Source organism: Lipotes vexillifer, unplaced genomic scaffold, assembly GCF_000442215.2.
Source record: "Lipotes vexillifer unplaced genomic scaffold, Lipotes_vexillifer_v1.1 scaffold1457, whole genome shotgun sequence".
NCBI lineage: Eukaryota > Metazoa > Chordata > Mammalia > Artiodactyla > Lipotidae > Lipotes > Lipotes vexillifer.
Window position 1 is genome coordinate 649,300 of NW_006784622.1, and position 25,996 is coordinate 675,295.

General features: G+C 38.5%; 1 protein-coding gene across 5 annotated transcripts in view; it reads right to left on the bottom strand.

The window, feature by feature from the left end:
* Positions 1 to 25,996, bottom strand: part of DLG2 (discs large MAGUK scaffold protein 2) — a 1,040,068-nt gene that overhangs the window by 508,420 nt on the left and 505,652 nt on the right. For all 5 annotated transcript variants that reach the window (XM_007456974.1, XM_007456973.1, XM_007456975.1 and 2 more), the window contains 2 exons: positions 24,732 to 24,876; positions 21,872 to 22,010 (listed from right to left, as the gene is read on the bottom strand). In XM_007456974.1, the coding sequence (XP_007457036.1) occupies positions 21,872 to 22,010; positions 24,732 to 24,876 (284 nt within the window). The remainder of the gene's footprint in view (positions 1 to 21,871; positions 22,011 to 24,731; positions 24,877 to 25,996) is intronic.

Genomic DNA, 25,996 nt, shown 5'->3' on the forward strand with positions numbered 1-25,996 from the left:
AGCAGGAATAAAAATAATACAAATTAAATGATACTCCCCCTTTGCCTGTTTAAAAATAACAAAGGATTTTCAAATCGATAAATCATTATTTAGTTGTGGTATGGTAAGACAGACACTCATACTGCTGGTGCTATGAAGTGTAAAACCCCCTTAAAACATCTCAAGAAAGCAATTTGGCAATATATTTCAGGAGTTTTAGAAATAATCCTGCCCTTTGTTTCAGCAATTCTACCTCCTGTGTACAATCTTAAGAAGAGAAAAAAAAAAGTGAATAAAGGCTTCCACAGAAAGTCTTTGTGGTCTGTTATAAGAACAAAACAGAACAAAAGGGAACAATCAAAATGTCCAACAAAGAGATAAAGGTATAGAATATAAGATATATCCCCATGTTTCGTTATTAAAGTTAACATTCATGAAAAATTTTAATGATACAGGAAAATATTTTATTGGAATGCAGAATTATATATGGGGTTGTCTGGGAGTGGGAAGTGAGAACACCTAATTCTCTTACCACTTGGGAAAGAGATTTGAACTAAGATGTGAAAGAAACTACAGGGGAAAGTAGGATTCAGGTGCAGGGCGGGGGTGGGATGAAAGAGGGCTTTCTAGGAAGCGGTAATACGCAGCACGTGCAAAGTTAAAGGGGAATCTGAAAACAAGCCCCATTTAGGGAATTTGTTAAATGCCTGAGTAGGAGACAGACTTGAGAAGATGGGCAGGTCTTGCGTACAACTATAATATTCAAAGGCGATGGGAAGCCATGGAGATTAGTGGGCACTGAATGCAATTAAATGAGTTTAATCATTTTGACTGTTCATTTGCATATTCATTCATTCATTTCATAAATATTTACCAAAGGCCTCCTCTGTACCAGGCCCAGAGAGAGGTACTAGATATATATAGATTAGTGAATAAGATAAAATGTTTCCTCTGTCACTGAGCAAACTTCTTTTTGGCAAGGAAATTTGATTGCAAGGAACAGTGACTTATTTGAGCCACTTCAAGTAGCAGGACATATGCACATGGGAACTCAGAAAAAGCTGAACTGGTGGAGATGAGGAAGGGTGAGATCCCATGAGCTGGATCTTTATTCCAGAGCTTTCCCTTCAAGATGACACCTTTCCTCTCTGTGCTATTTCTTTCTTCTCTCTCTACTCACCACTTCTGTTAACTGACAGTTTAGAAATGAGATACTCTCTACCTCACAGTTTCTGCTTGCTCTTAGCTTGTGCTTCCTAATGACATCAACTTGCACATGACTCATGATGGACCCTCTGGCCTCCTTTACATCATTAACTATTAGCTTCTCCTTTCACTTACAGTTGCTCACTTGGCCTACTTTTTAATGAAAAAGTCTTAAGAGAGAATTTGATAGACCTAGTTCACTTTTTTGAGTAAAGCACGTTATTGGTCACTGGCTAGCTTCTCAATTGGCCTCCTTTGGGTCAAGTACACACTCAGTCCATTCGGGTCTGGCTGGGGGGTGAGCCACCCGATCCTTTTGGGTTTGCCCTTTTGGCAGAGCTGTAGGTGGGGCACAACCGTTTGAGGTAAGCTGGGCATCCCACTGGTATTCTAAGGTTTGGCCTGTGGAGTAACTACCCACATCTTCATATTCTCAGCCAGGTCTGTTCAAAGATGGTATAAAGAAAGCAAAACCATTCCTTTGGGAGAAAAATTTGGAAACAACAAAAGAGTTTGAACAATAGAAAAATATGGGGAATCACAATACCCCCCCCCCCCCCCCCCCCCCCCCCCCCCCCCCGCCCGCCGCCTCAAATAAGGTCCAAAGCTTAATATCTCACTAGGGTTTCTCTCTGTTTATCATGGTATTAAAACATAATATTGCAAAACAAAAACTCTACCTCTACATTAATAATTTTCTTTCCTCAGAGGCTCCAAGATGATTTCTATCTGTAACGCTGCAACTAAAGGTTTCTAAATCAGATTAGGTCTTGAGTTTTAAAATTCACACCTACGTACGAATTTCTGAATATGTTTAGCTAAATCATATCTTCCAAAACAGAATGCAATATGTTAATTCAACTATATACTTCTGTATGTCGAGTTGACATTATTAATACTGACTCTAGGGGAGTAAACCCCTTATGCCTTTAACTGAATGAAAGCTCAGGTGGAGTATAGGAGCAGCTCCCTTGGAGGAAAGATAATGTTCAAATATATGCTCTGCTTATCAACAGGAAGGATGAACTGGCTTTAACCAAATCCCTTAAATGGGTTTCTTTTCCGTCCTTTAGGAAATGGTACATTTTCCTCTATTTCATGCAGCTGTTGTCATTTACTCTTTTGGGTCTGTTATTGCCGGCAGGTTATGAAGACTGCCTGGTAGCCAGGAAGGAAGGATAAGACAACCATAAGAACAAAAGATTGCTGTCACACTGCCTTGCCCTCTTTCCAGAGGATTGCACTTCTAAAATCAGATAAAGAGATAGCCTGAGGTCATAAGTTATCCTGAGTTGATGGTTCACATGCAACTAAAATTTACATTGATTGGTCCTTTCTTCCAACCATATATTTTAGGAAGTTCCTGTGAATGTATGTATAACTTGTTCCTGGTTTCTAGCAGGGTCTCAATCCTACTTTCTCCATAAAGTCTCTGAAGTTTATGGAGGCAGATAGCAGATTTTTCTCTCTTCAAAACTCCTATGTAGTGTATTCTTTATGATTGCCACTTGGTTTTGTACTCTGAGTATTTTAAATAATAATAACAACAACAACATCATCAAAATCTACTTACAAATACCTTGGGAACTTACTGTGAGGCAGGCATTGTGCTACAGATGCTTTATATATCATATATTATGTAATTTACCCATTAATTCTAAGGCATATATAATACTATTATCTGCAAGACTTAGCAGTACCTTGCCTCTCCTCACAGAGCTGACCTGTTAGTGGTAGGGATGGGCTTTGAATCCAGGTCGCCTAGCTGCAAAGCCCGGGTATGTAACCATTATGTTTTATTTTAAAAAATTCTCTGTCTAGCATATACTTTCCCTCAAGGGTCTAATTATATTTCTCGGTCATCCTGGCAATTATAGCTCCTATTTTAAAGGCAGTAGAGAATAGAACAAAGAGAGCAAGCTGTGAGTCTGACTGTCTAGATTCAAGTTCCAGCCTCATTACTTAGAAACCACGTGATCTTGGGCAATTTGTTTACCTCTGTGTCTCAGTTTCTTCTCTTGTGATCAGGAATAGTGCCTACCTCTGAGGGCCTGATGAGTATTAGACGAAATGATGCTTGAATAGCACTTAGCACAGTGCCTGACTGGCACTTAGTAAATGTCATGATTGCCACGGACATTTAAACCAGAAATCTGGCAGTCGGGTACCCAGTTTATACATCCATCTTTAGTCCCTTTTGTGGATGTGAATTCATCTTAAGAGTTGATTTCCTCTTATGATGACAAAACCATGTTTCTGGCTATGCTTAAGATTGCCAGATTTAGCAAATAAAAATACAGGATGCTCAGTTAAATGTGAATCTCAGGTAAACAATGAATCATTTTTAATATAAATGTGCTAATATTGCATAGGACATATTTATACTGAAAACTGCTCATTGTTTATCATAGTTGAAATCCAGTGTTTAAATTCAAATTTAAATGGGCCTCATTATTATATCTGGCAGCCAGATGGCCCTTTGCCTTGCAAGCTATCCACTGTGTCGCCAGTATTCTGCCTTCCAGCATATACATTCACACTGTGGTATAATTTAATTGTTTACTCTGAGTCCCATTTTGGTTTGCTGCATTCTTTTAAGTCAGCAAATGTTCTTAATTTATTTTTGTATTCCCAGTATTCAATGCTATATCTCTATACCTATGCCCGAATTCATATCTATACTCAAATCTACACATAAGCTGGAGACAGATAATATTTAAATAAAAATTTGATTTAGATCATATTATATATATTATTATGCAGTTGTTTTTATTTAAAAATTTTAAATTGTATATTAGACATCCTTCCAAGTCAGTACACATAGCATCATCTATCTTTTCTCTAATAGCTGCAAAGACCTTCTTTATACATCAGTGGCAGTGGTATAGACTGCTGAACTTATGACCCAGAAATCCCACTTCCAGGAATGTGTCCTACAAAATTGAGTACAATAGGTATACACAGAATGTCATGGTTACAAAGTCGTAAAAGCAAATCACTTGAAAAAACATGTATGGTCATCAGTATTGAATGGACATGTAAGTATTAAAAACATTGCCATGGAAACAGATTTGGTGCCATGAAAAGATATTCATAACATATTATTAAATGAAGAATGCAGGTTAAAACAGTATATATGCAGTTTAATCCAATTTCTGTAAATAATACAAAACAAAGTATGATCTCAATTTTATATAATAGATACTGAGAAAAAAAGAGTCTGGAAGCATATGTCAGGGAATTTACTGAATATGACGTCTGGGAAATACATCTACATAAAATTTTTATTTTCTCTCAATATTGCATGTTTTCTAAATAACTTTTAAATGATATTAAAAAGTGTTTATCATACAAGCTGAGAGATAAAAAGCCATAAATCTGCGTATGTAGTATGACGCCTATTCTGTGAGAGGTATATCTCTATGCCTATATGTAAGTTTGGAAAAGTCACTGAAATGTTAACAGTGCTTTCTCTGAGTGGTGGAATTATAGGCAATGTTGATTTTCTTATTTTCCCATATTTTAAAATTATTTAAAAAAATTTCTTTTATTCCAGAGGACTATTAGAGATTTGTATTGGGTCTTGTTCAATTCAGCCCCAAAGATCTACATATTCTCAAACAACAGAAATGGAAAATATGCATCTTCCCATTATAGGGCTAATTTTTATTTAATAATGAGTAACTTTTATTTCTGTATGATGTATAGGTACTAACAAGTTATTATAAGAGTGGTAATGTAGCATTATGAAAACGGTTATGACTAACAGCATGGCTTAATGGATTTCACCATATTTGTTATTTAAATTTGTCAGAATCTCATATGTCTTGAGTTATACAAATATATTCAATATTAAGACGATTACACCGAGAATCCATCCCCATCCTCAAGCCAATGAACTTGCTGCTGGGGCTCTGGCTGGACCTCCCCCTGCTTTGCACTCCTTGTCCATAAATACAGCCCATCCCTAATCCTCAAGGGACTCACTGGAGCTGGTTCACAGCATGTGTTTCTTAATTGCAGTTCCTCCACTATTCCTGAATAAACTCAATTTCTGGTCATTTGAAAAAATAAAAAATAAAAACACTTAAAAAAAAGAAGATTACAGTTAAGGTTTAGTCTGCTTCAGGGAAATTATGTGTTAACTAGGATCCTTTTATAGAAATGATGACAATTAAAACACATTTACATCAACTGTAGTCTTTTTACTAATGCATCTACTCATTCATTTAACATATACTTACATAGTTAGAAACCATGCAGGGAGGCTATGGACATGGTGGAAAGAACATGAGCTTTCAGACTACAAAATCTGGGTTTGAATTCTGTTCTTCCACTTACTTAGCTGTGTGACTCTGGGAAAATTACTTAAATTGAATCTTGGCTGCCTTATCTAGAAAATGCTTTACCTTAAGCCCTACCTTATAGGATTGCTAGGAGATTAAATGAGATGCAATATACAAAGCCTTAAATAATCACTGCCATATGGTAGGAGCTCAATAAATAACTATATTTGTGTTCTATTTTTATGTATGAATCTAGATGATGTGGAAGATAAAAATCCGATCCAACACAGATTCTTCTCTCAAGCATCACTTTGTCTTAGAGAGATGATGTGCGTATGCGTGTGCGTGTGTGTATGTGTGTTTAATCAAATAAGGCTAAAACCAGCTACGTGTGATGGGGGGGGAAGGATAGACTGTCTTGGGAATTCAAATGAAGAGGAAATGATATCCTGCAGAAAGAAGTAGGAAGAATCTTAGGAGGCATCATTGGAGCTGGGACGAGAAAAATGGATAGTACGTGGACATGTGAAAATAAAGATGGCGATGGCTAAGGGAAGCATATGTTTGGTCGAGTGTTGCAAGAACAGTCAGGGAGGCTGGTAAAGCTAGTTATCTGGTTAAGCTGGTTGGAGCATGGGGGCATGAAGGGGAAAAGTGGAAGATATGTCTGAAAATATGGCAATGCACAGCATATGAACCCATTTATAGCAGAGTTTCTATTTTAATAGACAAACTCCCTCAAATCTTGCGATTAGGTATATTTGAAGAATTTTATGAATATTTAATATTCTAGGTGGTAACACATTTTAGTGAAACACAAACCAAGTTTGAGTCCCAACTCTCCTACCTATCAGTTGTGCAGATTTAGTCAAGTTACCTCATCTTTCTGATTTTCAGTTCTGCACAATTGTGATAGATAGTACACGACAGGACTATTGTGAAAATAAACAGAAAAAAAGTATCCAAATGACTTATTAGAATGCTTGACATTGGCAGAACTCAGCCAATATTAATTGTATTCCCCACAGTCACCAGACTATTATCATTTCCCAAACCTCCCCTCCCTCCCTGCCAAACACATTTTTGGGATAATCATACCAATGGACCTCTTGTTCATGCTCTGAGGAATTTTAAATAAGAGATCTCTCCTTGTATGCTGTTGGCCAAGGTATTTCCAGCAGGCTGAGTAAGAGCACAAAACACCCAGAGGGATGAGATAATTGGCATTGAAGTCCATCTGCAAAGAGGACTCCTGGCCCATAAGGAGGATCTAGACAAGACTGCTTCTTTTGGGAAATCCCAACTAGACCAGTACATCCAATGGAAGCAAAAGCTGCTTTTAAATGAACTACTGAAATGAAGACACAGCAGTGAAACCAGATGGGGGAGATTTTTCTTTTTCTTTTTAAGATTATCAATAGAGTGGAGGCTTCCATCTACCATATCTAACCAATCTGGAAGAGATTCAGCAGAAGGGAGAAAATTTAGCATGATACATTCTGATCACAACTAAGATGGATATCATGCAGCAAAACTACATGAGGGTCATAATAAAGAAAGAGACAGTGAAAAGTAATGGTCAGAGCATCAAAGAGCCAGTGGACTTCATAGGTTTTCAGTTTAGTTCAGGACACCTCAGTGCCAGCAAGGTGGAATGCAGAATATAGAGCTTAAAAGTCATTCCATAATCTTCTGTCTTCATATGAAATATTCTGTAAAATCGACATGACTTTCCTGAGCTTTGAAATTGAATTTTGAGCTTTGGAATGGAATTTTGGGGATGGGGGGGTAGGGAACGAAAATGGTTGAATATAAGTTTATTATGAATAGCAGAGAATCCCTATTTCTCAGTCACTGTTCGGTCACATACATCACCACCTTCAATCCTCATAGCAACAGACTTTCACTGTGGATATTACCTATAGTTTTTGGATAAGGAAACTGAGGCTCAGGGAGGATAAGGTGGTACCAATGAGGGAGAGGTCAAAACGTGATTTGAAGGCAGGTCTCTCTGACTCCAGTGTTCACTATGCAATATTTCACTGAAGGATACTAAGTGGGAAAATGTAAAGCAAAATAAGAATTGCCAACAGTGTATGTGGTAGTTGTCTGCATTGTTGAATCTCTTGTGTTTACTGAAGCATCTAGATCAATGGGTTCCTATAAGAAGCTTGTAGTTACACACAAGAGACTCGAGGTATTTAGGTGGCAGCCTAATAGGGGTACGGAAATTGGATTAGACATCTCAATTCACCTCCCCACAGCCTCTAATTTCTTGCCATTGGCATCCGTGATAGGTCCATGAGATGATCAACAGCTACTCCTGACTCAGATATGCATTTAGCCATAAGGACATTGTCTGGTCTGCTGTAAGATGGCAGCTCTGTACTTAAGGGACCTAGAAGTACCAAAGATTCCTTTATAACATTTAACATTTATGACATATAACATTCGCTTCATAATAAAAGGGGGTAGTGGCATAGCTGAATTTGACTAACATAACCTGTTTTTTCTAAAGCAATGTAAATAATAAAGGAGAGGGGTAGGATAACTTATTGAAATATTAATTTGTGTTTGGAACTTACTATGTTTTTTTTTCCCCCAAGTTTGAAGCAGCTGTTCTGTCAGTGCAATGAACTTATATTTGACTATATTCCCTTGGCTCACTGGAGACTTGTGATACAGGAGGGAAAGCAGAATTTTCCCAAAGAAATGCTCTTCCAAATTTTTGTTCTTCAAAAGTCTGAGCTCCTAAAGGATTGATGTCCAAGGAAGAACTTTAAGAGGAGAAGTAGGCAAGATAGGGCCCTACTATCAGGTGCAATTTGATTTAAAGAAAATAAAGTCATGTGCCATTTAAAAAACATGTGTTTGTAGAGTAAAATGCATATCTGCTATAGGTGTATTTAAATAAAAATTCTAAAATTTTAATTGTAAAATCTAAGCACCACTGAACAAATTCTGTGATTGGTTAACTCTTGCTCAGGGGCAATGCCCTTTCTTGGGCATATTATCACTAGTATTGTCAGTGATTTAGCGTCACCCAATGTTTTTATAAAAACTCATCCTATGGGAGAAACGCCTGACCATGTTTTCTTCTAATGTGCTCCATTTTGCTTTTATTTTTGGTAATACGACTTTTCTGAAGTCAAAGACATAATGAATTTAAGTCAGTGGTTCTCAAACTTGCCTGCATCAGAATCATCTGTGAGGGCTTTTGTTCTATTTTTATTTTACTTTTTATTTTTTAAATTATGGAAGCATTTAATTTTTGCAGTGCTACATGCATTTAAAAAAAATCCAGTTACTGACAGAATTTCAAAATATAGATCCTATAAGGATATTTTGCCTCCAATTTGCATATAGAATGCTTGTCTATATTTCAATGTGAATGTCTGAGTCATTTTGGGTTGCTAGAGCAAACTACTATAGACTGGATGCCTCAACCGACATTTTTTTTCTCACAGTTCTGCAGGTTGGAAGTTTGAGATCAGGGTGCCAGCGTGGTCATGTTCTTAGCGAGTGACCTCTTCCCGGTTTACAGAGAGGTGTCTTTTTGCTGTGTCCTCATAAGGCAGAAAAATAGTCAGCTAGCTTTCTGGCCTCTTTTTTTTTTTTAATATTAGTATCCCAGTTCTATCCCTGGACACACAGATTCGGTAAATCCGGGGTAGGACTCAGGACTCTGTTTACGAAGGTTTCGCAGGTGACTGATTTGTTGTGAGAGTTTGGAACTAGTTTTAGACAGTAGACCTCTTTCTGAGAGAGTTATGAAGCAGTCACATTTTGAATTCCATCGTCTCTTTCAGTACTATACAATACAGGTATTGCTTTAAAATGTTTTGACTTGGTAATATTCAGCTGATAAATATTAGTATCTGTAGAGTGTAAGTATTAAGTTCTTATTCCAAGGGACGGTAAGGAGTTCTACTCTTCTTTATTTCACCAGTGAGATACATAAAATTTAATTTCTGTAAGCAGAATTTAACCAAATATTTCTCTCTCAGCTACAGAACACAGTGGTTCTTGGGAAGATCCTACCTTGATTTAACTGGGGAGACCACCTTCTCCCTACCAGCTCCTCCTCACTTGTAACTCCTCCTATCTCCCTTTAGTCCTCACGATTTTCAACTCAGCATAACGTCATCAGAGCTACACTCAGCATTACATGGATTTGCATACATACTGTATGTGAAACTTCATCCAACCATCTATGGTCCAATTTAATGTTATATAGCAGGGGTCCCCAACCCCCCGGGGTAGGAACCGGGCCACACGGCAGGTGAGCGGCCGGCGAGCGAGCTAAGCTTCATCTGTATTTACAGCTGCTCCCCATCACTCGCACTACTGCCTGAGCCCCGCCTCCTGTCAGATCAGCGGTGGCATGAGATTCTCATAGGAACACGAACCCTACTGTGAACTGCACGTGCGAGGGATCTAGGCTGAGTGCTATTTATGAGAATCTAATACCTGATGATCTGAGGTGGAGCTGAGGCAGTGATGCTAGTGCTGGGGAGTGGCTGCAAATACAGATTATCATTAGCAGAGAGGTTTGACTGCATAGAGACCATAATAAATTAACTGCTTGCAGACTCATATCAAAACCCTATCAGTGAGTGGCAAGTGACAATGAAGCTGCATCTTACGGAGTAGACTGGACCTAAGCAACACACTTCGGGTGTCACTGTCTCCCATCACCCCCAGATGGGACCATCTAGTTTCAGGAAAACAAGCTCAGGGCTCCCACTGATTCTGCATTATGGTGAGTTGTATGATTATTTCATTATATATTACAATGTAATAATAATAAAGTGCACAATAAATGTAATGCACTCAAATCATCCCGAAACCATCCCCCCACCCCATGTGTGTGGAAAAATGGTCTTCCATGAAACTGGTCCCTGGTGCCAAAAAAGTTGGGGACTGGTGTTGTACAGTAAAGCCGTGGAATTAACACTACCCTTGGGAAGTGGGAAGTCTCATCATAGGTGTTGCTCTGCATATACTTGATTTCTGTGCTCAAATCATGAAGCTATGCAAAAGCAATCACTTCATTTACTTAAAAAGTTTTAGGATGCCTGCATAGTAAATCTGAGTATTTGGAAAAGTATATATTTGTGTTTACTTAACATTCTAGAATTTTTAATTTTAGAGTTTTCAAATTAAAAATCAGGGACTTCCCTGGTGGTCCAGTGGTTAAGACTCTGCGCTTCCACTGCAGGGGGCACGGGTTCAATCCCTGGTTGGGGAACTAAGATCCCGCAAGCCGTGTGGCACGGCCAAAATAAATAAATAAAAAAAAAAAAATCAGTTTCTTTAATACAGACTTTTCTTTTTATATAACTTTAATAGTTAGGCTTGGCTTTGAATAAAGTCTTCTTAATTAGGATCTCTCTCTATATATGTATATATTTTAAAAGAAATTGAAATATAAAGGAAACATCACTAAATCAACAGAAAGTCTCAAAATCTGCCCTTTTAAGGCAAGTGTAAATATAGTATAAGTCTAAGTAGTATTAGGCTAGCTGGAAGCATATTTCCCTTTTGTTCACTTCCTAATCTCATTGCATCATCTCCAACCAGCACTGCTATCAATAACTGCAACTGGTCCTATAATCACCATGGTGCCCTGGACTAGAAGTCAAGACTAATAATAATAATAATAATAATAATAATAATAATAATAGTAATAATGGTTAACCTGAATGCAGCTTATTTTGTGCCAAGCTCTGTTCCAATTGTTTTACATAGATTACTTCATAGAATCCTAATAATAACCCATGGTATAGGCATAGGTGGGGAAACAAGCACAGAGAAGTTACATAACTCATCCAGTGTCAAACAGCTAGTAAGTGGTGAACCCAAAGTTATTATGAATCCAAAATCTGAGCTCTTAACCAAGATGCCACCCTGCTTCTGGACTCTGGGTTTTGGATTGGCCACTTACTCTCTATTGTTACAGGGGAAATTTGGCATCTCTATCAGCTCAGATTTTCAATCTGTTAAATAAGTATAGTAACATCTCTCTGCTCATTTTGTGTGGTGTTATAGGAACTAAATGAGAAACAGGAAAGTATTTGGGCAGTACTGGACAGCTATCAGGGTTTACCAGTTCTGCTCTACATGCAGAGCAAGGCCTCACATAATTGGCTTTGAAATCTCTGGCTATCACATTTATTTCAGCTCTTTCATTCTGCCTTCTTCCCCTGTCTGAACCTGGTAAATGAGACTTTAGAAAAAGATTAAGGGGAAAAAAACATAAAACAAAATATCCAGCTCTACCGGCTCAGCGGACAGTTTCCATGTAGGACACAGTCTGCATAATAAAGGACTCACATGGTTCTACTTCAAGGTCAATCTAATTTAAAACGAGATCTAGGATGAGGGTTGATATTTAGATGTTTACACTCAGAGACACATATACTCACGGGGACAGCTAAGTTCTTTCAGGGAGGACTTAAAATGTTCATTAAAGCAACCATATGGGGTCTGGTGTTACAGCCGGAATGAAAGGCATTAAGGACACACTGACCCACCACCTGGTAGTGCACCACGCAGAAGGCCTCCCTTCTTTCTGAGCAAAACAGATTGCCTCCCCTGAACAGGTTGTAAGTATTGCTGGGAGGAAGCAATGACATAAAACTTTAGTTTTACCTTTTATGGACAAAGAAAAACCAGAGAGAGACTAATTTGAAGCACAGAGAAGATTCTAGAAATCTTAAAACTAATACTGCTACCCATGCAGTACAGCAAAAAGAACCAGACGTTGGACTCAGTTTGAATCCTGATCCTGTTCTACACCAACTGCGTGACCCTTGCTAGAGGGGTCAAGGATATGGATTCTGCAGCCAGACTGAACCGTATTCAGATCTCAACTTTGCTATCTACTATATGTAGAAAAACAACTTAGTGGAAATGTATCATATAGTAATAATGATTATCCCTCTCTGGTGTGAGTTTTTCTTTATATTTTTGTTACTTTGTAACTTTTCTACAAATACATATTACTTTTAAAATTAGGGAAAACGTTAACACTTTTTGGAGAGAAACAGTTGAAGAGGGGTATAAAGCAATAAAAGGGGCAAGAAATAGATTAAAGATTGAAAAGGATGTCTGGAGAAAATGTATGAAGGCAGTATTTTTAAGATGTGTTTACTCAGATACAGCTTGCTTCATTATCTAGATTAAAGAAATTACCTAGAAGAAAAAGTGAATGATGCAACCCAAAACTTACGAAATTTATGTCTATATTATATAAGAATATAAGTCTTTGAAATGCAATAATTGTGCGCCATGATTTTCTTACATTTTCTTAAGGCAAACGTTACCATTAACATGGTAGCCTTCCCCACAGTAGCAAACGCCATAGGAGGTGGAAGGAGTCCCTCAGGGATGGCAGTGCCGTCCTGGATAATTTTCAAAGCACACACCACATGTGGACAATTAAGAACCAGCTGTCTTCTGTCTACTATTACTTTATTGACACCTGGATGTGAAAACAAACTCCTAGAGGAAGGGGCTTTGTCTACTTGTTTTGAGTCATAATATACACCCTGTTTCAATGTCACAAGATAAGGGCCAGAAATAAGTTACACATTGTGCTGTGGTAGTAGTTATCTTGCAATTTAAGGGGCCTGGAGTCAATTAATAGTCGATTGCTTCTACAAGTGGTCCCTCCAAAATTTTCCATTGGCCACCATTAACCCTTTTTTTTGTCTCAACCAGCCCTGGAGGCCAAGGATAAATTCATTCTATTAAAATGTAATACAGCATTGATTAAACAACTATCTATTTGAATTTTACATCTATAATAACAATAGTCATAGATGTGCAATAACCGTCTTCCATAAAATTATAAGGCCTAGTGTTGTATGTTTATGTCTGGTTAATTTATTAGGTACATACAAAATGATAAACACCTATAAAAGGCTGTCTTAAAATTCCCATTACTGTTTCACTTTTCCTATCATTAAATTAATTTCCCTGACAACAAACAGCAGCTTAACATGTTTTCCAATACGTATTTGGATATCTTCCTTTGATTAAGATTCATCCCCATTAGCATACCCACTCTCTCTGTTTCTAGCAGGATAGCTCTATCAATCATGCCTCACAGTTTATGTAAGTAAACCTAAATGGTTATGTGGAGCCACCATCAATAAAGACAAAACTCCCCTGGAGGCTTCCACTAAGTGGGTTATCCTTCATCTGTCTCACCCCTTTTGTCCCAGTCACCCCTTCTCATTACTATCCTTTGCTTCAAGAGAGACATTATAATGCCAGGCTCCCCACTGCAGAAATCAGGCATGCAGCACTGAGCAAAACAGATAACTGAGAGACACTGTTGATGAATTTTTGACTTGGTTAAGTTCAATAATGCCCTTTACAAACGCTGTGAGTAGTCTGATGCCATACTTTGCAGAATTTCTTTGAGGGAAAAGCTACATGGTGTTGGTTGTTGAGTGCTACTATGAATAATATATGGCAAAATCAAGAAATTATCCAGAGGATAATTGTATCTGGCCACAGAAGCCAGACTGATAGACTAGTTTTTATCATATTTGGTTCCACTGAATCCTCTATTATATTTTCAATGAAGAGGGTAATAGATACTCATTGTGTTAATACAAATAAAACCTTAATAAACCATCAAGACTATGAGATTTCCTGTAATACAATATCCTGAAGTGTTCTGGGAGATAAATTAGTTGAAAAAAACTTATATGTAGATTTTGTTTGAGCGTCTGCATACCATTGTTGGCTACAGTTCCATTCCACCAAAAAATGGTTTTATTTGTGGAGTAGTTCATCTTAAATCCTTGTTTTAAATGGTATTAACAAGAGGTAACATTTATCAAGTGCTTACTTTTTTTCTAAGAACTCTACATGTATTAACTCAATTTCTTGTCACAATAAGCCTATGAGGTGGGAAGTAGTATTCTGCTCCTTTTAAACATGAGAAAACAGAGGCAAAGCACAGTTACATAACTTGCCCAAGGTCACAGAGCCAGGAAGCGGTCGAGGCAGGACCCTGAGCAGGGTGGCTCCAGGGCACACCCCCCTGAACACTCTGCTGTCCAGATCCCGATTCTAAAGCAGGCACAGTTGTCTGCCTAGGGCACACCCAGTTCTTTTTTCCTATACTTGGTTAATGGCAGGTAAGAAAAGATTTCTTCCCTACGTCAAAAGAAGGACCTTCCAGTTCATCCAGAAATGGTTTTAAGTCATTAAATATAAGTTAAAAAGAAGAGAGCCTAGAACAGGACCAGACTTCACTGATGGAAAGCGCTGACTGATCCTTTGAGAACCTGTCCCTAACAGAGACCACAAAACTTGAGATATAATTAAGAGGTGGTTTCTATAACACAGATTTAATAACTGACATGCTTATGTGATTTAGCTCAGTGCTTCTCAGAGTTGGGTATTCACCCACAACTTGGGGCTTATGGTATTTGCCAGGGACTTAGTATCCCCAGAAAACCCATCTGGTATGTTAATTTTACATTAAGACTTCGAATAAAAACAATTAAATTTCTAATCAAAATATTTCCACATTAAAGCAAACAAGGATATCTCCCAAACTTTTATGACAAAACATAAGACTTTGTATGTTTCATGCTTGCACAGAAAGCTTCATGTTCTTCCCCAGATCCTGAGGAGAACAAATTCCTTTTTCAAGGCCTAAGGGCATGTGGGTAGCAATATTTGAGAAACAGTGATTTAGCTTCTAACCAGTTCTGATCCACAAAGTTAAACACCAAGGAAAACAACAACAACAGTGGCCAACACTTACGGTGTTTCTGAAAGCTTACTCGACAGCGAATAAAAAGCGTAGAAATGGCCAGTGGTAGAGCAGCCTGACTGAAGCAGGCCTGTCCCTCCTGTGGAAGACGGCTGTCGAATCTATAGCTCTAAAATCTAGCTCAGATTCCTGTGCCCCTCTCCTACAATGCCACCTGTGCCCCCAGCCCCAGCTGTCATGATCTCTTCCTTTGTTTCTTCGGTGGTCCCTGACCTGCTCCATATACCAGTCAGGAGGGTGTTTTTTTTTTGTTTTTTTTTTTTTAATAAAACATAAATCAGATAATTTCATTCTCCTGGTTGCTTCTCTTTAATAGATTCTCAGTGCACTTAAAATTCAACCTACACTTCCTCATCATTACCTACAAAGTCCCACATCATCTGGTTGCTGACTCTTCCAACCTAATTTGTTGCCATGCTCCCATTAGCTCATCTCTTCCAGCCAAGCTTGACTTCCTTATATTCCTGGAACCCACAAAACTTATTTCTGCCTCTGGGACTTTGGCTTTGCTATTTCCTCTTCCTGGAATGTTCTTTCTCTGATCTTCATGTCACCACTTTTTTCCTTTTTATTCAGGTCTCAGCTCATATCCTATCTCCTCAGAGGGACAGTCCCTGGTTGTCCTCCTTTACACTGTTCTCTTACCCAAACTCTGCCTATGGCATATCATACTATTTTATTTTCCTTATAGCACTTTTTATCTATAACTCATTTATCTATATATCTCCTATTCAATACACTAGAATGGAAAGTCCCTAAGGGCCAGAGCCTTGTCTGGTTTGTCCACCATTGTAATTTTGTTGCTAATAACTGTGCTTGACACATGGTAGAAGCTTGAATATTCATTGAATGGGTAAATGAGTGAATGAATGGGAGAAAGAGAAAAGAACTAGAATACATTTTAGATACTATGTCCAGTAAACTAATGTTCTATAATTTGGGGAGAGAAGAGGGGAGGCAGATTCTAGTCTGATGGGTTCATATCTATTTAGTAATAAGGGAGTCAAACTGAATATCAGAGTCACAGTTTAGAGTGGTCCTTGAAAGTTTCTGGAGACAAGAAATCTTTCTTGAGACTTTATTCGGCTTTTGCTTTTTGCTCAACCAAATTATGTGGGGGAACATTATATAGAGCCAGTTAGAAAGACATCTGGGTACAATAAGTTCAGGGCCAGGTGAACCTGGTTTCTAAAACTGGGAAATATATTGCTCACGGTGATAGTTAAGGCCCTTGGCTTTCATAACAGCATTTATCGCATTCATAATTTGGGAAATTAAGTCCCCACATCTTGAAAGAGAAATTGTACTGTACATCCTCAATTTTTTTTGGTTTCATTTTAGTATCAATGATTTGTTTGTGTATCCTGAGAATAGTTAACCAGATAGTGAGGGTGTGTGGTTTGCATCTCTTCTAGGTGACCAGGGAAGACTTGACTCAGTAGAGAGGGAATCCATAGTTGCAGCTAACGTACAAGTGGGCACTGCTCACAGGTGATCATTGACTGATTATAGCTTCTTACTCCATCATAAAACAATGGACATCAGCTTAGAGAAACAGAAAGAGCACTGGACTGGGTGTTTGAAGACATGGGTTCTAAATCTGATTCTACTGCTTACAGGTTGTGAGACCTAGGGATAGCCAACAAATCATGTTAGGCCTTGTGTTTCTTACCCATCAAATGGAGGAAGATTAGACTCTATAGACATTTATGGCCCTTCCAAATCTGATAGTCTATAATTCTATGAGCCAAAAAACCATCTCAGCATCATTGTAACAGCTTTGTTTCCCAAAAATTGACGACCAGAGTATTTACATAATAATAATTTTGACTTATGAGGGCCTCAGTAGGGTTTCTACTAAGAGAATTTCATCCAAGGCTTTTTTGCTTAGGCTTCCTTTCTCTAAATTGAGGAAAGACAAAATTTCCCAGCTTACTCGGTACACATTTCCTTAAATAGTAAAAGAGATTTAAAACAATTCCAGGTAAGCCGTTGTAGCATTCTTCTAATCAAAACTCTTTTTAAAATTCTTACTGTATTTCCCAACAAAAGTGAATATAAATCAGGAAGATAGGAAAATATTATGAACATGTGGAACAAAAGACTGCCAATTTGATATAATTTTATAGGTTGTTGGAAGGTACCCATTTCACAGAAATGTTTCCCTGTCAGCCCCAGTCCCATCATTAAAGATTCATTCCCTTGATTTACTCTTTTAGGAAAATGTAAAGTAGGCCCCAAAGGTAAGCTACTATAGCACCTTAGGATAATAATAATTTTATATAGCTCTCTAAAGATGACAACTTTCACACATAGTATCACATTAAAACCTCACAATTCCATGAGGAAATTTGAGGACCCAAATTTAGAGATGAGAAAATCAAGACTCAGGAGATTGAACGACTTGTTCAGGGTTATCTAGGTGGTAAGCGGTAGTACCAGCCTCCTGATACAAGCCCAATCCCCTTTACCCAACATCTCTACATGAAAAGAGACTGTATGAGATAGATGGTGGGTTGGAGGGATGGGGGTGAGGACTTTGAAGACAGACCCGAATTCAAATTTTGATTCTTCTATTTGCTTGCTGTATGATATGAGAAAATTACTTAAACTCATTTTTGTTACCTGTAAAAATCAACACTAAGAATATTATATAAATAATATCGGAGCAATAACGTATATGAAAGCACTTAGCGTAATAGTGCATAGTAGTGATCTTTTTGTTTTTACTACTCTATGTATTTCCAATCTTATGACGAGGTTGCAGATGAGAGAAAGGATAGAAATAGAAAGACAACTTAAAGGTAGGTACCATTTTTCTTTATGAGCCTGGTATTCAAACTATAACAGGTGTGTTCATTTTATTCTCTTTCACATTCTTCCTTGAGTATGCATGTGCTATCCCCTACCATGAGTCCCCTTCTTGATCTCTTGACTCCCTGATGAATGCCTACACATTTTTTCAAGTTCAGACACAAGAGTTATCTCCTCTTTAAAACTTTATTTGATGTCATAGGCTGTTCCTGTGGCATTCACGGAAAACTCAAAAAAATTATTTATAAATATTTACTAAGTGCCTCTCTGGTGCTGGGGAACTCTGCTAGGGCAACACGAGAGCACTTCACTGAACTGATCTAATTTTGTTCGTTTCTGTTAGTAGTTCCCACACTTTGGGATTTTACAGTACTTTTACATTTAAAAAATGAGGACTAATATAAAGTTGCCAACTTTTCATCTTCTAGGTTAGGATATAATAAGTAACTGCCATTGACTACCATAAAAGAAGGGGCATTTTGACACCAAAGTATAAAATCTCAGGACTAAAAATATACATATAGGCTTTATGGGAAACTTCATGGAGGGGGTCTGCATCATCAGGGAATAGGTACTGGGGGATCCACTGGTTCCACGTATATTTTTGTCCCAATTTGATAGTTCTTAGAGATGTTGTTTCTTACTCCATTTTGCATCTCTACTGCAGTACCCACTGTCTAGTAGGACGTAGTCAATGAATATTCATGAATAATGCGGTGAATATGCCTCAGAAAATATTTATCTCTGAGACCTATGGTAATGCCTTATAGCACAGAGCACCTGTGAGAGGATACAGCAGTGGTGAGGATGTGAGGGAGGTGTCTGTGTGTTTGTGTGTGTAAACTGATATAATTTATTTCACAAGTTTCCCAGGCACCAGACATTCAGAAGATTTTGTACAAAGTTATGAGATTGTCCTGCCAGAGAGCAAGGAAGGAAGCAGGCAAGAAGTAAGACACTGAGGCATATCACTGTAGGAAGAAATGAAATCTCTTCCCCAGACACCATCTGAAATACTCCATGCGAATAGGTAGATTGAGAATTATAATGAGTATGCCTACAGCAAACAGATAACATTCATTTAATATTCATTATGTATCAGGCACTGTTATAAGTTCTTTGCAGGTATTATCTCATTTAATCATTACAACAACCTATTGAGAAAGATTTGATTACGCTCCCCTTTGTAGAGATGAAGAAACTGAGGCTTGCAGTGGTTAAAAGATTTGCCCAAGGGCTTCCCTGGTGGCGCAGTGGTTGAGAGTCCGCCTGCCGATGCAGGGGACACGGGTTCGTGCCCCGGTCCGGGAAGATCCCACATGCCGTGGAGCAGCTGGGCCCGTGAGCCACGGCCGCTGAGCTTGCGCGTCCGGAGCCTGTGCTCCGCAACGGGAGAGGCCACAACAGTGAGAGGCCCGCGTACCACACACATACACACACACACAAAAAAAGATTTGCCCAAGCTCACACAGTCAGCCAGTGGTAGAAGTATGTCTCAGACTGCATCTAATTGTCTTCAGAGCTCATCAAAACTCTTGGGTCCCTTTCTAGCCACATACTTTTTTTTACAATAAGAACAGTTTTACATGACTTGGTTTTCATTTTAAAAATAAGGAGAAAATTAACATGTTTCTTCCTAGCCAGAATTTTAAAGCTGGCAGGGCATGCAGTTTTCCTACTTAAAAGCTGTGTGCCCACAAGCAAATTCGCTAACCTCTTTGAGTTTCAATTTCTGCATCTCTAAAATGGGGATGACAGCCCTTCTTTCTGTGTTTTGGGGAGGATTAAAAGGATAGTGTAAGTAAAACAGCTAGCAAAGGGCCTGGATTATGAATGGGGTTTAATAAATTTTAATTAACTATGGGGCCTAGTAAGATAAAATGACATTTTCAAATTAAAATCCTATCAAATATTGGCGATAGGATGAGAGCAAATAGATTATTGCTCTGGTGAATAAAGGTGGCTATATTTATACAATCTTTAGAGAACCATGAGGATTATCTTTGCTGCAGCCTTCATTTTAATTAAGAGCAGAGAGATTAGACATATCAGCGTAGGAAGAGGTTTATATTTGATTTAAACCACAGATGCACATTTGCAGCATCTAAACATTCCATTCCTTGGCTAAAGATGTAACAAGCCACTTCAGCAAACCTGAAATTGCAAAATAAATGGAAAATGCTTAATCATTTAAAAAGAAATAGCAAAGGAATGAAAAGACCAAAGCACACACGGGCACCATCAAGGAAAGTTAAGCAGCAGGAAGTCTCCTCAATTTTTTTAAAGGCTGACAAATGACTTCAGTAGACAGGCAGGATATAAAACTAAAGGATCCATCTGTATCCTTTTCCACACAAACATTTTCAGAAAAAAAGTGTACATATCCGTATGCAATCTCATTTTGGGTAAAAGTTTTTCTCAATGAGAAAAGCAAGTTGCAAAGCAATGTGTAAAATACAAACTTATTTTGTAAAAACAATGTCAAGCCCCACCTACGTCTGAGTATGCTTTGTACACGTCTGTATGCACATAGAAAAGGTATGAACGGTTCAAGCCAGAATGCCACACTGGGAACCTTGCTGGGCTTGAGGGAGATTTTTGTTTCTTGAACATCTTTGCATTACCTCACCAAATGCAGTGAGCATGCATTACTTTGGAACAAAAACATTTAAAGATAAAAAAGAAAAAAATGTACCTTTCCTATTATTCATCCACCCCTTCATTCATTCATTTGTTCATCATCCAAAAGTTACTTAATCCTGACCAGTGACCATGAGGTAAACTAAGTTGGTCTTCTCTGAACTGTCAGACCTGACTTTTTCAGAGGCATGCCAGCTAAATATAGTTTAAAAAAAAAAATTATTTATTTATTTATTTTTGGCTGCGTTGGGTCATCGTTGCTGTGTGTGGGCTTTCTCTAGTTGCGGCGAGCGGGGGCTACTCTTCGTTGGGGTGCGTGGGCTATTCATTGTGGTGGCTTCTCTTATTGTGGAGCATGGGCTCTAAAGCGGCAGCTCAGTAGTTGTGGCGCACAGGCTTAGTTGCTCGCGGCATGCGGGATCTTCCCCGACCAGGGCTCGAACCCGTGTCCCCGGCATTGGCAGGAGGATTCTTAACCACTGCACCACCAGGGAAGCCCTAAATTTAGTTTTATTTTGTGGGGTTAGCCATGTGGTTCTGTGCTGTGTCCTAAAATCCTGTGCTGTTCCCCTTTGAGACTGAGAGATATTAAATTCAAACCATTTGGAGTTAATTTCACTCCTTTCCTTTCCACCTGTAGTTACTGCACTCGAGGGAGGACTGACTGAAGCCTCAGTTCCAGTGAACTGTGTGTAGCTGTTGGTGGCAAGAACATGGAATTTAGAGTAAAAAAAAAAAACCCAGAGTCTTTCAGTTCTGACTCTTCTATGTGGTTACAAGGGGACTCGTACATACTGCTATGCTACTTCCTTCTTTCTGAACCTCAGCACCATCTTCTGCCTTTGAGTAATGATACCTGTCTTACAGTATGGCTGTAAAGCTCAAATGGTGTTAGATGTCGAAAGTCCTAACAGATTTGCAAAGTGATGGTTGTGTGTCTATTACTACTTCTCCAGAAAGAATTTGTGGTTTTTGCTTCCAACAGATGACAATGACACATGTTTATAAGTCTTGGCAGATTTCCACTTGAGGTGAGACTATCATAAGTTTGAATGGTGCTGAGAAGCAACAGCTGCCATGTTAGGCAAATGCAATTTCTTCCTTGTAACGATCGCAAACCCAGTTAACCAAAAGCATATCTGACCTGGTATAATCGTCTTCAACAAGCATGTGCTTTGGAATTGGTGAGTACCTTCCTGGAGAGATGGGCGGCAGGGAGGTTTTGTATTCTAAAGTGCCATTGTTGCCAGAGAGAAGATGGTTTCCCATTGGTGGAGAATAAGCTAAGGGGTGAAAGAAAAGAAAAGAAATCTGTTATGTGGCTGATTCAATGTGTCATGCTACAGTTCTGTTAAAAATAGAAAGGCTTTGCTACACGCTAAGAATTTTCTGATCCTTCGAGAGGAGGGAGTTGCTGTTTGTTTGCGTTTAATATGTACAAGCACATGGTGATCTTTAGGATTGGAAAGATGTAATAACAGTTATATCTGTAAGCCCAGTTCGTATAATTAGGTGAAGAGAAAAACTGGAGGAGAGACCCAGCACTCATATATTCAGAACGATGATTAATTTTCTATTGAAATAAAAATGTTAGCTTTTTAATTGCCGAGCTCGCATTCTTTTCACATAATTAATATCAAACCATCAAAAGCAGAAGGCTCTTAGGAGCAAGTTCTTCTATAAGACTTTAATCCCTAAATATGCTCTACTCCCATGCCAGAGAGGCTAACTCTGGCCTTTCTCTTCTGTTCCTGCACCCTAATTCATCCCCCTTTTGGGTGACTGAAAAGCCTCCTAACTGGGTCTCCTGCTGCTGTTCTCTCCCCAGATCCATTTTATACATTGAGAAATCCAGGTCTGATCATGCTGTTCTCTTGCTTACACACTCTCCATTGCCACCACTGTATTGAATATAAATTCTCCCTTTCACCATTCTTACAAGATTGACTCATTTCAATATCCCCCCTTATGAATCTCCTATGGTCCTTAAATAAGGCCTGTTCTCCCCAATATCTGTACCTTTGCTCCACTCTACCAGCTACCTGCAACTTCTCTCTCCTATCCCATCTCTGATACCGAAATCTCATCCAATTTTTCAAGATAAAATTCAAACGCCACCCTCTGCATAAAGATTTTTCTGACCTTCCTAAGACAGGTGATATCCTTTTCCTTTGAGTGCCCAAAGGACATATATTTTTACCTCTCTCATGGCATGTACATCCCTCTCAGTTTGCCAGATAGTGCTACTATTTATATATCTGCATTAGCCTTCCTTTCAATGAAGCCCATGATTTTATCTCCTTTGTATCACACATATTACCTTACAAGGTGTCTTGCATGTATTGAAATTACTCAATACACATTTCTTGAATTGAATAGCAAGTTTTGTTTTCTCCTTTTTCTCTTTGACGTTGACCTTATATGCCCTTCAAGAAGAGGCTCACAGAGCCTCAAGACAGAGTTTTCTAAATTTAACCAGTTTGAAAAACTCTGGAAGTTAACATTCTTTCATATCCTGAGGTAAGGCTGATCTCTTCTTACTGCTTGCTTGACAAAAAGACATATTTTGGGGCAAGTCATTTTAGAATCACCATTAAGAAAAGCAATAGCTAATGTAATGGGCAGATAACAAAATCATCCAACATTTAAATTTCAAGAGAAACGTCCAAATCTAAGAGAGGTCAAACAACTTGCTTAAGACCATAGTACTAATTAATGTCAGGTCCTGAAGACATTCTGAGTTCCCAGTCTCACAACTGGTTCCTCAAAATTTCAGAATGAGCACACTTACTCATGCTGACAAAACTATCCCTTAAACTCACATCCAAGAAATGAATTGCTTCTAAATCTAGTCCCCAAGGACAGAATCTTCTTGTTGACCTATTAAGAAGAGGGGAAAACACGGGGCTTATGCAACAGTGGACTTTGTGAGGACGCATCTTATTGTTAGTTGTTGCCCTAGAAGCACGCACCTCCACCCCATCTCCACTGCCACAGCGATCAACAATTTTCTCTGGCTTCCCTGCCAATATATCAAATTCTGGTAAAGGTAAGAACTATAATGATAGTTATTAAGGATTATGATTTCACCAATTGACGGCAAGATCCTTTCCCCCAGGATGAAGCACACACAGTGCTATCTCTGGTTTACTTTGCCTGTCCCTCCTTTCCACTCTGCGACTATATAGATTTGAACTAGGAAGAGAGACTATTAGGACATGAGAGCTATCATACTTCAGGGGCTTGAGAAACAGACTTTAAAAATGCATTGCCCCTTGGAATACTACTCAGCCATGTAAAAGAATGAAATAATGCCATTTGCAGCAACATGGATGGACCTAGAGATCATCATACTAAGTGAAGTAAGTCAGAAAGAGAAAGACAAATACCATATGATATCACTTATATGTGGAATCTAAAATATGACACAAATGAACTTCTCTATGAAACAGAAACAGACTCACAGACATAGCAAACAGACGTGTGGTTGCCAAGTGGGGGGGGTTGGGGGGAGGGATGGGTTGGAAGTTTGGGATTAGCAGATGCAAACTATTATATATAGAATGCACAAGCAATGAGGTCCTACTGCATAGCGCAGAGAACTATATTCAATATCCTGTGATAAACCATGTAAAAAAGAATATGAAAATAATGTGTATATATATGTATAACTGAATCACTTTGCTGTACAGCAGCAATTAACACAACACTGTAAATCAACTATACCTCAATAAAATAAATTTTAAAAATGTGTTGCCCCTATGCTATTGTAATCACACTGTCCATAACATACATCGTCAAGCCTTTCCATAAGGGTGAATCTGACAACTCATCAGGTAAGGCCTCCAAGGCAACTGGGGAGTCAAGTGCAGGATCCCCGTGAAGTATTTCCACAGGCTAAAAAGAGTGAAGGTGCAAGTAGAGGACTTTGCCAAGCTTTGTAGAATTCCGATTTTGCAAACCTGGCATGCTGTTCAAAGATGACACTGAGCGTGGTTACTTACAGTGAGTAATATCAGGTGGGCCGTAAGGATCAGTCATATAAATGGTGGTGGCTTTGCCAACTTTTAGATAAACTACATCTGACGTGTTCTTCAATATTGCTACCGCCTCTTCATGTGTTACTTCTTCTAAACTGTAATTGTTTACCTGAAAGGGGAAGACGTTCATTATTAGAGCCAAGTCTATGCAGGTGAGAACTATTCAGGCAAGAAGATATACAAAATTATGACTTATGTAAAGATTAAATTGCAATCATTACAGTCCAGTATCTATATCACACTTTGACAGAACAGATGGATTAAAGGCATTAGCCAAAGCAGATAAGGTACAGTTGTTGATGCTAAAAAACAAGGTTGCTTCTGCCTTTTTCTAAGAGGAAACGATATTTTAGAATAGAAATCAGAATACTCTTTGTGGAAAAAGGAACAAAGGGGTCAAATGTCCTTCTTATGCTATAGTGATTGTGATTACAGAAGTAATACACATCCATTGAAGAAAACAAACAAAAACAACAGAAGAAAATAAATATTATCCCTAATCTCCCCATATGGATATATTTCTTTAAACAACTGTGATCATATTACACACACTGTTTTAGAACCTGCTTTTTTTTTTTTTTTTTTTTTTTTTTTTTTTTTTGCAGTACGCAGGCCTCTCACTGTTGTGTCCTCTCTCGTTACGGAGCACAGGCTCAGCGGCCATGGCTCGCGGGCCCAGCCGCTCCGCGGTATGTGGGATTTTCCCGGACCGGGGCACAAACCCGTGTCCCCTGCATCTGCAGGCAGACTCTCAACCACTGCGCCACCAGGGAAGCCCCTAGAACCTGCTTTTTAACTTCGAGTGAACATTTGCCTCTAACATGAATGTACTTCAACAACATGAGTTTTGTCTCCTACAAAGCACTGTGCTGCATGGCTATAACATAATGATTTAACTAATCTCTTACTAACGCATGTTTATGTTGGTTCTAATTTTATTCTATTATAAATGATGTTGCAATAAACTTTTTTCTATATTTGTACACCACTTTGATGACTTCTTCAGGATAACTCATACAAACGAACACTGGACAAAGTATATGAATATTACAAGGGCTCTGATACCTATGTCCAAAGTGCCCTTTGGAAACATGAACCAGTTTACTCTTAGACCACAATTATATGAGAGCCCCCATTTTCCCACAGCTTCACCAAACTTGGCTTTTCTCACTTTCAAAACTGTTCGCATCAAAATGTCATTTAACGTGAGTCTGTTTTCTAAGGAAAGA